This window comes from Salvelinus namaycush, unplaced genomic scaffold (assembly GCF_016432855.1).
Source record: "Salvelinus namaycush isolate Seneca unplaced genomic scaffold, SaNama_1.0 Scaffold3070, whole genome shotgun sequence".
NCBI lineage: Eukaryota > Metazoa > Chordata > Actinopteri > Salmoniformes > Salmonidae > Salvelinus > Salvelinus namaycush.
The window spans coordinates 9616-24760 of NW_024059976.1; the positions used below are offsets into that span (position 1 = coordinate 9616).

The 15145-nt window shown below is 43.9% G+C and overlaps 1 protein-coding gene across 1 annotated transcript; it reads right to left on the reverse strand.

The window, feature by feature from the left end:
- Positions 1 to 3255: 3255 nt before the first annotated feature.
- On the reverse strand, positions 3256 to 7524 carry LOC120039905 (alpha-2C adrenergic receptor-like). The gene is made up of 4 exons (XM_038985229.1): positions 6884 to 7524; positions 5128 to 5234; positions 4596 to 5079; positions 3256 to 3433 (listed from the first exon to the last, which is right to left on the reverse strand). The coding sequence occupies exons 1-4, from the start codon at positions 7522 to 7524 to the stop codon at positions 3256 to 3258; spliced, it is 1410 nt and encodes a 469-aa protein (XP_038841157.1).
- Positions 7525 to 15145: the final 7621 nt, after the last annotated feature.

Consider the following 15145-nt stretch of genomic DNA (forward strand, 5'->3'; position numbering starts at 1 on the left):
TCACTATAGTCTACAGTTGATCAGTCACTATAGTCTACAGTTGATCAGTCACTATAGTCTACAGTTGATCAGTCACTATAATCTAATGGTTGATCAGTCACTATAGTCTACAGTTGATCAGTCACTATAGTCTACAGTTGATCAGTCACTATAGTCTACAGTTGATCAGTCACTATAGTCTACAGTTGATCAGTCACTATAGTCTACAATTGATCAGTCACTATAGTCTAATGGTTGATCAGTCACTATAGTCTAATGGTTGATCAGTCACTATAGTCTACAGTTGATCAGTCACTATAGTCTACAGTTGTTCAGCCACTATAGTCTACAGTTGATCAGTCACTATAGTCTACAGTTGTTCAGTCACTATAGTCTACAGTTGATCAGTCACTATAGTCCACGGTTGATCAGTCACTATAGTCTACAGTTGTTCAGTCACTATAGTCTACAGTTGATCAGTCACTATAGTCCACGGTTGATCAGTCACTATAGTCTACAGTTGATCAGTCACTATAGTCTACAGTTGTTCAGTCACTATAGTCTACAGTTGATCAGTCACTATAGTCTAATGGTCGTTCAGCCACATATTAGTTATAAATGATGTGGTTAACTGTATGGATAATGGGCAACATTCTGCTGCCCTTTTCATTGACCTGTCAAAGGCTTTCGATACTGTTGAGTGATCAGAATGCTGATTGTGGACCTTAATACTGATTAATGCTTTTCTTTCTGCTTGTATTTTGTAATTATATTGATGTGTGTATTTCTGTAATTCTTGGCTCATCTGTAAAAGAGACCTTGGTCCTCAGTGTGAATCCCTGATAACAAAAAGTTAAGTAAATAAAATAAATGAGTATTGAATGCAGGTAAAACTCATTATATGTTGTTCTCTAGAGAGCGTCAAAATAACTCTGATGATTTAATGTCCTTTGGATGGTGTCCATATTGATCGTGTCCCTGCTTACAAATATCTGGGCATCCGGATAGATGAAAAGCTGTCTTTGAAAAAGCATATTGATGAGTTAGTAAAAGAAGCTGAGACTAAAAATTGGGCTTCTTTTATAGAAATAGGTCACGCCTCTCGCTACATAGTATAAAGCAGATTATTCATTCGATGTTCCTATAGGGGATAGACTACGGCAACATCATCTATATTAAATCAGCTGGCACTTCCTTATAGCTGACAGATGCAGTTTATCATAGCACACCGCGCTTATTACGGCCGACAATTTTAGTACTACTCGCTGCATTCTCTAACCAGGAAGTTGGTTGGCCCTCTGTGATGTCATCACCGCATTCTCTAACCAGGAAGTTGGTTGGCCCTCTGTGATGTCATCGCTGCATTCTCTAACCAGGACGTTGGTTGGCCCTCTGTGATGTCATCACTGCATTCTCTAACCAGGAAGTTGGTTGGCCCTCTGTGATGTCATCACCGCATTCTCTAACCAGGAAGTTGGTTTTGCCCTCTGTGATGTCATCACCGCATTCTCTAACCAGGAAGTTGGTTTTGCCCTCTGTGATGTCACAGAGATTAATACGTCGCTATATTTTCATTTATAAAGCCCTTTTACAAAAAAGTCCCACTGTACATATTTACTAAAATTCAGACATACACACCTGGTCTCAGGGATGGTTAACTCTGGAAATTCCTTTGGTCTCTACTGACTTAGATAAATCAGCTTTTAGTGTTCTTGCACCTTATTTGTGGAACAATTGTCAAAATGTTCTTAAATGTGTTTGTTCTGGTGTCTCTAGGTCAATTCAGAAAGCTGATTGTGGACATTATTACTGGTTAATGCGTTTCTGTATTATGTAATTATATTGATGTGTGTATTTCTGTAATTCAGGGCTCATCTGTAAAAGAGACCTTGGTCCTCAGTTTGACTCCCTGATAACAAAAGTTCAGTAAATAAAATAAATGATGAGATTGGAGAACACGTTGAGAGGAATCTTAGACCATTCCTCCATACAGACTCTTTCCAGATCCTTGATATCCTTCATCTGCTGGGTCACATGTGAATCCATGTGACCTTCATAGAGAATATGTTGGCATTTCAAATAAAGCCCAATGTATATTGGTCCATGTGACTGGAGAAAGCATTAGGGTTCATGTGACTGGAGAAAGCATCGGGGTTCATGTGACTGGAGAAAGCATCAGGGTTCATGTGACTGGAGAAAGCATCAGGGTTCATGTGACTGGAGAAAGCATCAGGGTTCATGTGACTGGAGAAAGCATCAGGGTTCATGTGACTGGAGAAAGCATCAGGGTCCATGTGACTGGAGAAAGCATCAGGGTTCACGTGACTGGAGAAAGCATCAGGGTTCATGTGACTGGAGAAAGCATCAGGGTTCACGTGACTGGAGAAAGCATCAGGGTTCATGTGACTGGAGAAAGCATCAGGGTTCATGTGACTGGAGAAAGCATCAGGGTTCATGTGACTGGAGAAAGCATCAGGGTTCATGTGACTGGAGAAAGCATCAGGGTTCATGTGACTGGAGAAAGCATCAGGGTTCATGTGACTGGAGAAAGCATTAGGGTTCATGTGACTGGAGAAAGCATCAGGGTTCATGTGACTGGAGAAAGCATCAGGGTTCATGTGACTGGAGAAAGCATCAGGGTTCATGTGACTGGAGAAAGCATTAGGGTTCATGTGACTGGAGAAAGCATTAGGGTTCATGTGACTGGAGAAAGCATCAGGGTTCATGTGACTGGAGAAAGCATCAGGGTTCATGTGACTTCCCCTCAGGAGGACCTTTTCCATGACTTGCAGAGTATTTTCTGAATGACTGGGTTCTGGTCAAAAGTAATGGACTAAAATATCCATATACTGTAGGTTCATCCATGTTCATATATAGGCCCACATCCCTGTCTGTTCAGAAATACCACTTCCATGTCCATATATAGGCCCACATCCCTGTCTGTTCAGAAAGACCTCTTCCATGTTCATATATTGGCCCACATCCCTGTCTGTTCAGAAAGACCTCTTCCATGTTCATATATAGGCCCACATCCCTGTCTGTTCAGAAAGACCTCTTCCATGTTCATATATTGGCCCACATCCCTGTCTGTTCAGAAAGACCTCTTCCATGTTCTTATATAGGCCCACATCCCTGTCTGTTCAGAAAGACCTCTTCCATGACTTGTATATAGGTCCATGTACTTTACAATATATTCTGTTGGACTATCCACGTTCAGAAAGATCTCTTCCATGACTTGTATATAGGTCCATGTGTTTTCTGTTGGACTATCCATGTTCAGAAAGACCTCTTCCCTGACTTGCAGACTAGAATCTTCTGGAAGGCTCGTCTGAAGTCCTGGTTGAAGATGGTGTAGATGACGGGGTTGAGGGAGCTGTTGACATAGCCTATCCAGAAGAAGAACTTGAAAAGAGACTCGGGGATCTCACAGGGCGCCCGGCACACTCCGTACAGGCTGTAGGCAGATCAAATACAATCAATCAATCAATCAATCAATCAAACTAACAGTTGGCTACCACCTGGCTGTAGTCAAATAAAAAACATTTTTAAAGTATTTAGTTGTTGTCCCAAATGCCACCGCCCTGTACTCTACAAAGGACCCTAGTAAATGTAGATGGACACAACCTTAGAGTGAAAACTCACCACACCGACCTTACAGTAAAAACAAACACAATCAAATGACTTAAGAAGCTAAAAAAACTCAAAGTAAACAACGAGCAATATTTAGACAAATAATTGGCTCAATGGTGTCTGCTCCTCTTACCTGACGGGGAAAGCTGTTACAGAACTCTGGAGCTTTGGAATACTTTGTATTACAGTATTACTGTGTAGAATACATAGTATAAATACAGAGTAAAAACCAGTAGAAACCAGTAGAAACACCATAGAAAAACAGTAGAAACCAGTAGAATCAGTAGAAACCAGAAGAAACCAGTAGAAACACAGTAGAAACCAGTAGAAACACAGTAGAAACCAGTAGAAACACAGAAACACAGTAGAAACCAGTAGCAACACAGAAACACGGTAGAAACACAGTAGAAACACAGTAGAAACACAGTAGAAACAGTAGAAACACAGGAGAAACACAGAAACACAATAGAAACCAGTAGAAAGACAGTAGAAAGACAGTAGAACCAGTTGAAACACAGAAACACAGTAGAAACACAGTAGAAACACAGTAGAAACAGTAGAAACACAGGAGAAACACAGAAACACAATAGAAACCAGTAGAAAGACAGTAGAAAGACAGTAGAACCAGTTGAAACACAGAAACACAGTAGAAACACAGTAGAAACACAGTAGAAACACAGAAACCCAGTAGAAACACAGAAACACAATAGAAACCAGTAGAAAGACAGTAGAAAGACAGTATAAACACAGTAGAAACACAGTAGAAACACAGTAGAAACACAGTAGAACCAGTTGAAACACAGAAACACAGTAGAAACACAGTAGAAACACAGTAGAAACACGGAACAAAAGTAGAAACACAGGAGAAACTAGTAGAAACACAGTAGAAACCAGTAGAAACACAGTAGAAACACAGTAGAAACTAGTAGAAACACAGTAGAAACCAGTAGAAACCAGTAGAAACACAGTAGAAACCAGTAGAATACCTGTAGCTGAAGAAGAAGGGGAACCAGCAGATCACGAAGACGCCCATCACCACCGCCAAGACGAAGGTAAACCTCTTCTCCCTCGCTGCTGTTATTTTCGTCCTGTTTACGGTGCTCCGCCGCTTCCTACGGGACGAAAACAGCTCAATGGACTTCGAGCTGGCGCGCGACTTCTTGCTCTCTGAGCATTTGGACGAAGCCAAGCTGCTCTTCCTGCTTCCTGTGGACTTCCTTCTCTCGGAAGGTTTGGAATCCTTCTTGTCGTCATGGTGATGGTGGTGGTGATGGTGGTGATGCTGATGGGAAGAGGAAGAGGAATGGGAATGTTTTTTGGCGGATGTGGGTTTTTCGTCTGACGAGCTGCTGTCGTCAAAGTCGTCTCCATCGTCGGGGTCTGGGGTTAATTTGGGCTCGTTGGGTAACAGCCCCGGCGGTACCGGTGTCTTCTGCTGCCGCTGGCAGTGCCCGTTCTCCCGGGCAACCCCTCCGCCCCCACCGTTTTCCTTCAGAGACCCTCCGCACCCCTCCTCGCCCCCCTGCTCCAACCCGTTAACGTCTAACGGGGCAGTTCCGTTGTCCTCCACCTCTCTCTTCTTCTCCGACATGGTCCGCGTCCGCGTCTTAGCAACCTGGTAGATCCTATTTAGAAGAAGATTCATCACTTATAGTTTAGTCATTTAGCGCTACACACTAGGTAGTATACTAGATAGGGGAACAGGGTACTATTTCAGACACACACTAGGTAGTATACTAGATAGGGGAACAGGGTACTATTTCAGACACACACTAGGTAGTATACTAGATAGGGGAACAGGGTACTATTTCAGACACACACTAGGAAGTGCACTACATTAGGGGAACAGGGTACTATTTCAGACACACACTAGATAGTATACTAGATAGGGGAACAGGGTACTATTTCAGACACACACTAGATAGTATACTAGATAGGGGAACAGGGTACTATTTCAGACACACACTAGATAGTATACTAGATAGGGGAACAGGGTACTATTTCAGACACACACTAGATAGTATACTAGATAGGGGAACAGGGTACTATTTCAGACACACACTAGATAGTATACTAGATAGGGGAACAGGGTACTATTTCAGACACACACTAGGTAGTATACTAGATAGGGGAACAGGGTACTATTTCAGACACACACTAGGCAGTATACTAGATAGGGGAACAGGGTACTATTTCAGACACACACTAGGTAGTATACTAGATAGGGGAACAGGGTACTATTTCAGACACACACTAGGTAGTATACTAGATAGGGGAACAGGGTACTATTTCAGATACATACTAGATAGTATACTAGATAGGGGAACAGGGTACTATTTCAGACACACACTAGATAGTATACTAGATAGGGGAACAGGGTACTATTTCAGACACACACTAGGTAGTATACTAGATAGGGGAACAGGGTACTATTTCAGACACACACTAGGTAGTATACTAGATAGGGGAACAGGGTACTATTTCAGACACACACTAGATAGTATACTAGATAGGGGAACAGGGTACTATTTCAGACACACACTAGATAGTATACTAGATAGGGGAACAGGGTACTATTTAAGACACACACTAGATAGTATACTAGATAGGGGAACAGGGGAACATTTCAGACACACACTAGGTAGTATACTAGATAGGGAAACAGGGTACTATTTCAGACACACACTAGATAGTATACTAGATAGGGGAACAGGGTACTATTTCAGACACACACTAGATAGTATACTAGATAGGGGAACAGGGTACTATTTCAGACACACACTAGATAGTATACTAGATAGGGGAACAGGGTACTATTTCAGACACACACTAGATAGTATACTAGATAGGGGAACAGGGTACTATTTCAGACACACACTAGATAGTATACTAGATAGGGGAACAGGGTACCATTTCAGACACACACTAGGAAGTGCACTACATTAGGAGAAAAGGGTACAATTTCAGACACACACTAGGAAGTGCACTACATTAGGAGAAAAGGGTACAATTTCAGACACACACTAGGAAGTGCACTACATTAGGGGAACAGGGTACAATTTCAGACACACACTAGGAAGTGCACTACATTAGGAGAAAAGGGTACAATTTCAGACACACACTAGGAAGTGCACTACATTAGGGGAACAGGGTACCATTTCAGACACACCCTAGGAAGTGCACTACATTAGGGGAACAGGGTACCATTTCAGACACACCCTAGGAAGTGCACTACATTAGGAGGGTATAAGTAAAGGGGGGGAAGTCAACTCACCTGATGTACACTAGTATCATGATAACGCAGGGAGCGAAGAAGGATCCTATGCTGGAGTAGAGAATATACCAGGTCTCATCGTTCAGCCGACACTGAGGACTGATCCCCCCACCGCTGCTCCTGTCCATGGAGATCAACGGCGGAAAGGAAATAACGGCCGCGATCAGCCACACCACCACGATCATCCCGTTCAGCCGTTTAGGTGTCCGCTTCTGGTTGTATTCTATCGCCTGGGTGATCGACCAGTAACGATCGAGACTGATAGCGCACAGGTGAACTATAGACGACGTACAAAAGAGGACGTCCAACGCCAAGTAGATGTCGCACCAAACTTTCCCGAAGAACCAGTAGCCCATGAGTTCGTTAGCTAAAGAGAAGGGCATGACCAGAGTAGCCACTAGGATGTCCGCGCTGGCGAGGGACACCAGAAACAGATTCTGTGGCGGTTTGAGAGCGCGGCTGGTCAAAACGGCGATGACCACCAGAACGTTGCCCACAATGGTAAACAGGATGAGAAAGCCAACGACTACGGTCAGTCCGGTTATGGAGAGGAGAGAGTACTCACTGTTCCCGGTAGCCGAGGAGTTGGTGTATGTGGTATTCCACTCGTCCACCACCCCGGAGAAATTCAAGAAATCCATTTTTTTAATCACTCAGGCATGACGGTAAAAAATAAAATAAAAAAATGCAGGGAAATAATATGTATTATTCGCTAGCACACATCCGCGAAGGGTTTGTTATATTTCACATGTCTTTGGAGAAAAACGTTGAAATCACACCGTCCCTTTCCCCTCTCTCTCCACCCTCTCTCTCTCTCTCCCACCTGCCTGTTATATTCAGCGCTGTCATCTCCAATCCGTTCCGAGACAGAAACGGACTAAATAAGAAAAAAATATTCCAAAATACTCCGAAGACAAAACGGTCAAAACGTGTTAAGATTCGACATAACTGAATCACCACCAGGACACATCAGTTCGATCCCATCCACGCGTCCTCGGCGGGTAGTAAATGTCCTCCTCCCTGCTGCATCTGTATCTGTCCCCTCCTCGAGCTGCTACACGGAGCGACCTGCTTGAGAGGTTTGTAATATCCACGTGCTGTTCGTATTTAAACTCACTGGGGACCCAGCTTCTCCCCGGGAGAAGAGCGAGAGGAGAGAGAGGGAGGGGGGGGGGGGGGTTATGACCCGTGTTAATTGATGCCACATATGAATACCGCAGCAGTTGATGTAGTTACTGTCATGTGTGAGGACTAGCTATTAGTGTGTTTGTTGTATTGGAGGGCCTGAACTCAACTTTAAAACACTTAATGATTATCTAAACATTTTATGAATATCTAATTCTGACTTGAGACTGTGAGAGTTGGTAGATGATGTCAGTGCTCAATGATTGACAGAGGGTTTATGTCCCAAATGGCACCCCCCTTTTTCCCCCCACATATATAGTGCACTGCTTTTGCTCAGAGACCATCCTATTTAATCCACGTTGTGCATTATCAGTAGGTGTCTCTCTGTCCGAGCTGTCAAAACGGAACAGACTGACGCAACAGCATCGCAGAACGTTTCGTTTCATTCCGAGAAGAACGCGCTCAAGGTGGGTCTCCTCCTCGCGTACATCGCAGACGGAATCAGTTTGTCCGGTCCACTCGCTGGAGGTCACTATTGTAAAGGCGGCTAGTCCCCCGGACGGAGAGAGGAGATGATTCGACACCGTAATGGGACGGGTAATATATAACTCAGTGTAAACATGAAACACGAGAACCAAATACATAGTCTACCGCTGCGTTTAGATATCTGTTGATTAAAACCTGTACGTTCAGCCGAGTCACAGTCCGACAGCATAATATATCTCCCCCGTCCATACACACACACACACACACACACACACACACACACACACACACACACACACACACACGCACACACACACACACACACACACACACACACACACACACACACACACACACACACACACACACACACACACACACACACACACACACACACACACACGCACACACACACACACACACACACACACACACACACACACACACACACACACACACACACACACACACACACACACACACACACACACACACACACACACACACACACACACACACACACACACGCTGAATAATTGATAGAAACGAGTAGCTGCCTGACTCTGACCTTGCGTCGTCAGGGAAATATATGACTACATAGCCGCGGGAATTCGTTTTTTTTTTTTTTGCAAGCTGAAAACGTCTGTATCAGTCCGCTAATACAGGACTAGTAAAGGCCCAGCACCCTACTTTTGTGAAAAACAAATGTACTTTAGTGTTTACCAGCATTTGTAAACCGAGTCTGATAATTGTCTGTATAAAACCGTTAATCTGATAATACTTGTGGATCATGAAAATGCTTGCTTGATATATATTTTTTCAGTTATTTGAAATACTTCGCAAACAGCAACTTATCTCTAGGTGAACATTGATTTGGGCTCGTTGGATATCACCGCCGGTGGTCCCGGCGTCTTCTGCTGTCGCTGGTAGTGCACGTTCTCCGGGGCAACCCGTCCCTCCTACGCCGAGTAATTGCTGCTGAACTATTCATTCATTTTTAAGAGACCCTCTCATCCAGAACAACTGACAGCAGTGAGTGCATAGTGATTTATTTTTCATGGTGGTGCACCGTGGGAATCTACCCCCACAATCTTCAAATCATATTTTTACAAAAAACCTCCTTGCGAATGATTTTGCCGAAGATTGTATCTCCGCCGGGCTGGGCAACCTGAGCGTTCTGCTATCTCATTGCAAGTGCCATGCGCTACCAACTGAGCCACATCATCACAAACCATTTGATGTCTCAATGTACTCAATTACTGGACTGTGTTTTGTTTTCGTCATGGTGATGGAAAGTCTGCAGGTACAAACCTAGAGGACCAGACTATGCACAATACAGGATGGTCAATTCATATTGCACAATATTATTTTCCATGTTATTTTTTTATAAAGAAACATATTTAATTTGATGTGGCACCTTTTGATGATGTAACTGTTTTGAGGGTTTTGTTCTTCCTGGATTCCATTACAGTGACATCACAGAGAAACAGGAACAGGGAAACTCTTAACGATTCCAACTGTTGAATCCTGAGAGACACTGTTCTTAATTGGCCCTGAATGCTGATTGGCTGACAGCCGTGGTATATCAGACCGTCATACCACGGGTATGACAAAACATGTATTTTTTACTGCTCTAATTACATTGGTAAACGGTTTATAATAGAAATAAGGCGCCTCGGCGGGTTGTGATATATGGCCAATATACCACGGCTAAGGGCTGTTCTTGGGCACGACGCAACGCGGACACAGCCCTTAATTCGTATCCCGCCCCAACAGATCCACAGATGACGCAATCTCAATTGCACTCCACACTGCCTTTTATTAACACCTGGACAAAATAAACATCTATCTGAGAATGGTATTCATTGACTACAGCTCAGCGTTCAACACCATAGTGCCCACGAACCTCATCACTAAGCTAAGGACCCTGGGACTAAACACCTCCCTCTGCAACTGGATCCTGGACTTCCTGACGGGCCGCCCCCAGGTGGTAAGGGTAGGTAACAACACGTCTGCCACGCTGATCCTCAACATTGGAGCCCCTCAGGGGAGTGCACTTAGTCCCCTCCTGTACTCACTGTTCACCCACGACTGCACAACCAGGCATGACTCCAACACCATTATTATGTTTGCTGATGACACAACAGTGGTAGGCCTGATCACCGACAACGATGAGACAGCCTATAGGGAGGAGGTCAGAGACCTGTCAGTGTGGTGCCAGGACAACAACCTCTCCCTCAATGTGAGCAAGACAAAGGAGATGATCGTGGACAACAGGAAAAGGTGAGCCGAACAAGCCCCCATTAACATCGACAGGGCTGTAGTGGAGCGGGTCGAGAGTTTCAAGATTCTTGGTGTCCACATCACCAACGAACTATCATGGTCCAAACACACCAAGACAGTCGTGAAGATGGCACGACAAAACATTTTCCCGTCAGGAGACTGAAAAGATTTGGCATCCTCAAAAAGTTCTACAGCTGCACCATCGAGAGCATACTGACCGGTTGCATCACTGCCTGGTATGACAACTGCTCGGCATCTGACCTGCAGAGGGTAGTGCGTACGGCCCAGTATATCACTGGGGCCAAGCGTCCTGCCATCCAGGACCTATATAAAATGCTGTGTCAGAGTAAAGCCCATAAAATTGTCAGATACTCCAGTCACCCAAGTCATAGACTGCTTTCTCTGCTACCGCACAGCAAGCGGTACCGGAGCGCCAAGTCTAGGACCAAAACCTCTAACCAGAATAGAAAGAGGAGAGGGAGGCCCCGGTGCACAACTGAGCAACAGGACAAGTACATTACAGTGTCTAGTTTGAGAAACAGACGCCTCACAAGTCCTCAACTGGCAGCTTCATTAAATAGTACCCGCAAAACACCAGTCTCAACATCAACAGTGAAGAGGCGACTCCGTGCTTTTCTTACTGACCCAAAACTTTGAACGGCAGTGTGAATATTTCTATATAAATCAGATTTTTCAGAGATCTTTCTTCAGCACACAGCAGGAAGCAAGGAATTATAATGGTTATATTCAGCCCAACGGCACAACAGCCACTAGCTGCAAAAGGCATTGATTTTGGGGGGGATTATGGCATTATCGAGTGCTTCTCAAATTGTGAATGAGAGACTGATTTTTTTTGTGCACAGCGTGTACAGCCTGTGTGTACAGCCGGCGTGTACAGCCAGCCGTGTACAGCCATCGTGTACAGCCAGCGTGTACAGCCAGCTGTGTACAGCCAGATGTGTACAGCCAGCGTGTACAGCCTGTGTGTACAGCCTGTGTGTACAGCCGGCGTGTACAGCCAGCCGTGTACAGCCAGCGTGTACAGCCTGCGTGTACAGCCAGCGTGTACAGCCAGCACAAAAAACAAACAAAGCAGACCTCATGCCGTTCATGTGACTTGGAATGCATTAAAATCAAAACATACAGCCCAACAGACTGTGCCTCAGTGCTAGAGGCGTCACTACAGACACCCTGGATCGAATCCAGGCTGTACCACAACCGTCCGGAGTAGGCTGTCATTGTCAATAAGATTTTCTTTCTTAACTGACTTGCCTAGTAAAATAAGAAGACATTTTGTTTTATATATATAACAACTAAAGTTACATAAGTAACTATATATATATATCACAACTAAAGTTACATAAGTAACTATATATATATCACAACTAAAGTTACATAAGTAACTATATATATATCATCACTAAAGTTACATAAGTAACTATATATATATCACAACTAAAGTTACATAAGTAACTATATATATATCACAACTAAAGTTACATAAGTAACTATATATATATCATCACTAAAGTTACATAAGTAACTATATATATATATATATATATATCACAACTAAAGTTACATAAGTAACTATATATATATCACAACTAAAGTTACATAAGTAACTATATATATATATATCACAACTAAAGTTACATCAGTAACTCTAAATGATTTGATAACCGCTCAACACAGAATAGCAGCACGTGTCACTTCCTCAAATCATTTTGGAGAAAAAATCCTTTATATTTTATTCAGCTTTGTTCAACTGTATTCTTCATATTATAAAATAATATAAAATAATGCCACGACATTCTAAGCAAATCTGGTCTGCTAAATGAACTAGTGTCGCCCCACAGCCATTTGGCACAGCCAGATCAGGACCTAACATCAGGACAACTCAGAATATGCTATTCTGTTCTTCTGAAACTAAATAATGGATTTATTGTGAAGGTGTAGACTATTTTACATGGATTTATTGTGAAGGTGTAGGCTATATTACATGGATTTATTGTGAAGGTGTAGACTATTTTACATGGATTTATTGTGAAGGTGTAGACTATATTACATGTATTTATTGTGAAGGTGTAGACTATATTACATGGATTTATTGTGAAGGTGTAGACTATATTACATGTATTTATTGTGAAGGTGTAGACTATATTACATGTATTTATTGTGATGGTGTAGGCTATATTACATGGATTTATTGTGAAGGTGTAGACTATATTACATGGATTTATTGTGATGGTGTAGACTATATTACATGGATTTATTGTGAAGATGTAGACTATATTACATGGATTTATTGTGAAGGTGTAGGCTATATTACATGGATTTATTGTGAAGGTGTAGACTATATTACATGGATTTATTGTGAAGGTGTAGACTATATTACATGGATTTATTGTGAAGGTGTAGACTATATTACATGGATTTATTGTGATGGTGTTGTCAAGTCCTGACGTCCTGGTTTAGGGGTGCGTTCGGAGTCCGCACCTCAGGAGGGGGGTACTGTCACGTCCTGACCATAGTTCTTATGTGTGTTGCTTGTTTTAGTGTTGGTCAGGACGTGAGCTGGGTGGGAATTCTATGTTGTGTGTCTAGTTTGTCTGTTTCTGTGTCCAGCCTAATATGGTTCTCAATCAGAGGCAGCTGTCAATCGTTGTCCCTGATTGAGAATCATATATAGATGGCTTGTTTTGTGTTGGGGATTGTGGGTGGTTGTCTTCTGTCTTTGTGTTCTGCACCAGTTAGGACTGTTTCGGTTTTCACATTTCTTGTTTTGTTGTTTGTAGTGTTCTAATATATTCTTTATTAAATCATGTTGAACACTAGCCGCGCTGCGTTTTGGTCCTCTCCTTCATCCCAGGAAGAAAGCCGTTACAGGTGTAATACTATACTATATACTAGACTATATTACATGGATTTATTGTGAAGGTGTAGACTATATTACATGGATTTATTGTGAAGGTGTAGACTATATTACATGGATTTATTGTGAAGGTGTAGACTATATTACATGGATTTATTGTGAAGGTGTAGGCTATATTACATGGATTTATTGTGAAGGTGTAGACTATATTACATGGATTTATTGTGAAGGTGTAGGCTATATTACATGGATTTATTGTGAAGGTGTAGGCTATATTACATGTATTTATTGTGAAGGTGTTGTCACGATCGTCAATGGGAGAGAGAGAGGACCAAGGCGCAGCGTGTGGAAAATACATCTTCTCTTTAATTGGAAGAAGGACAACGAAACAAAACAACAAACAGACGAACGTGAAGCTATCAAAAGACTAAGTGCAAACATGCAACATAGACACAGACAATTACCCACAAAAACCTAGTGCCTATGGCTGCCTAAAATATGGCTCCCAATCAGAGACAATTAATGACATCTGTCTCTGATTGAGAACCATTCAGGCAACCATAGACACAGCTAGACTTCTATACTAAACATAAACCCAACTACTCTAATAAACCCCCTAAACCTTACAACCACCCTAGACACTACAAAAAACACATACATTCCCCATGTCACACCCTGACCTAACTAAAATAATAAAGAAAACAAAGAATACTAAGGCCAGGGTGTGACAGTACCCCCCCCCAAAGGTGCGGACTCCGACCGCACAAACTGACATAGAAAGGGGAGGGTCCGGGGTGGGCCCCATCATGGCGGCGGCTCGGGTGCGGGACGTGGCCCCCACTCCACCATTGTCCATACCCGCTTTGGTAGCCTCCTCCAAATGGCCACCCTCCAAATACCCCCACCTAAAATAATAGGCCTCAGCAGGACAAGGGGCAGCACCGGGACAAGGGGCAGCACCGGGACAAGGGGCAGCACCGGGACAAGGGGCAGCTCCGGACTGAGGGGCGGCAGCTCCGGACTGAGGGGCGGATCCTGGCTGGCTGGTTCTGGCGGATCCTGGCTGGCTGGCTCTGGCGGATCCTGGCTGGCTGGCTCTGGCGGATCCTGGCTGGCTGACGGCTCTGGCGGATCCTGGCTGGCTGACGGCTCTGGCGGATCCTGGCTGGCTGACGGCTCTGGCGGATCCTGGCTGGCTGACGGCTCTGGCGGATCCTGGCTGGCTGACGGCTCTGGCTGGTCTTGGCTGGCTGACGGCTCTGGCTGGTCTTGGCTGGCTGACGGCTCTGGCTGGTCTTGGCTGGCTGACGGCTCTGGCTGGTCTTGGCTGGCTGACGGCTCTGGCTGGTCATGTCTGGCTGACGGCTCTGGCTGGTCATGTCTGGTTGGCGGCTCTGGCAGATCCTGTCTGGTTGGCGGCTCTGGCAGATCCTGTCTGGTTGGCGGCTCTGGCAGATCCTGTCTGGTTGGCGGCTCTGGCAGATCCTGTCTGG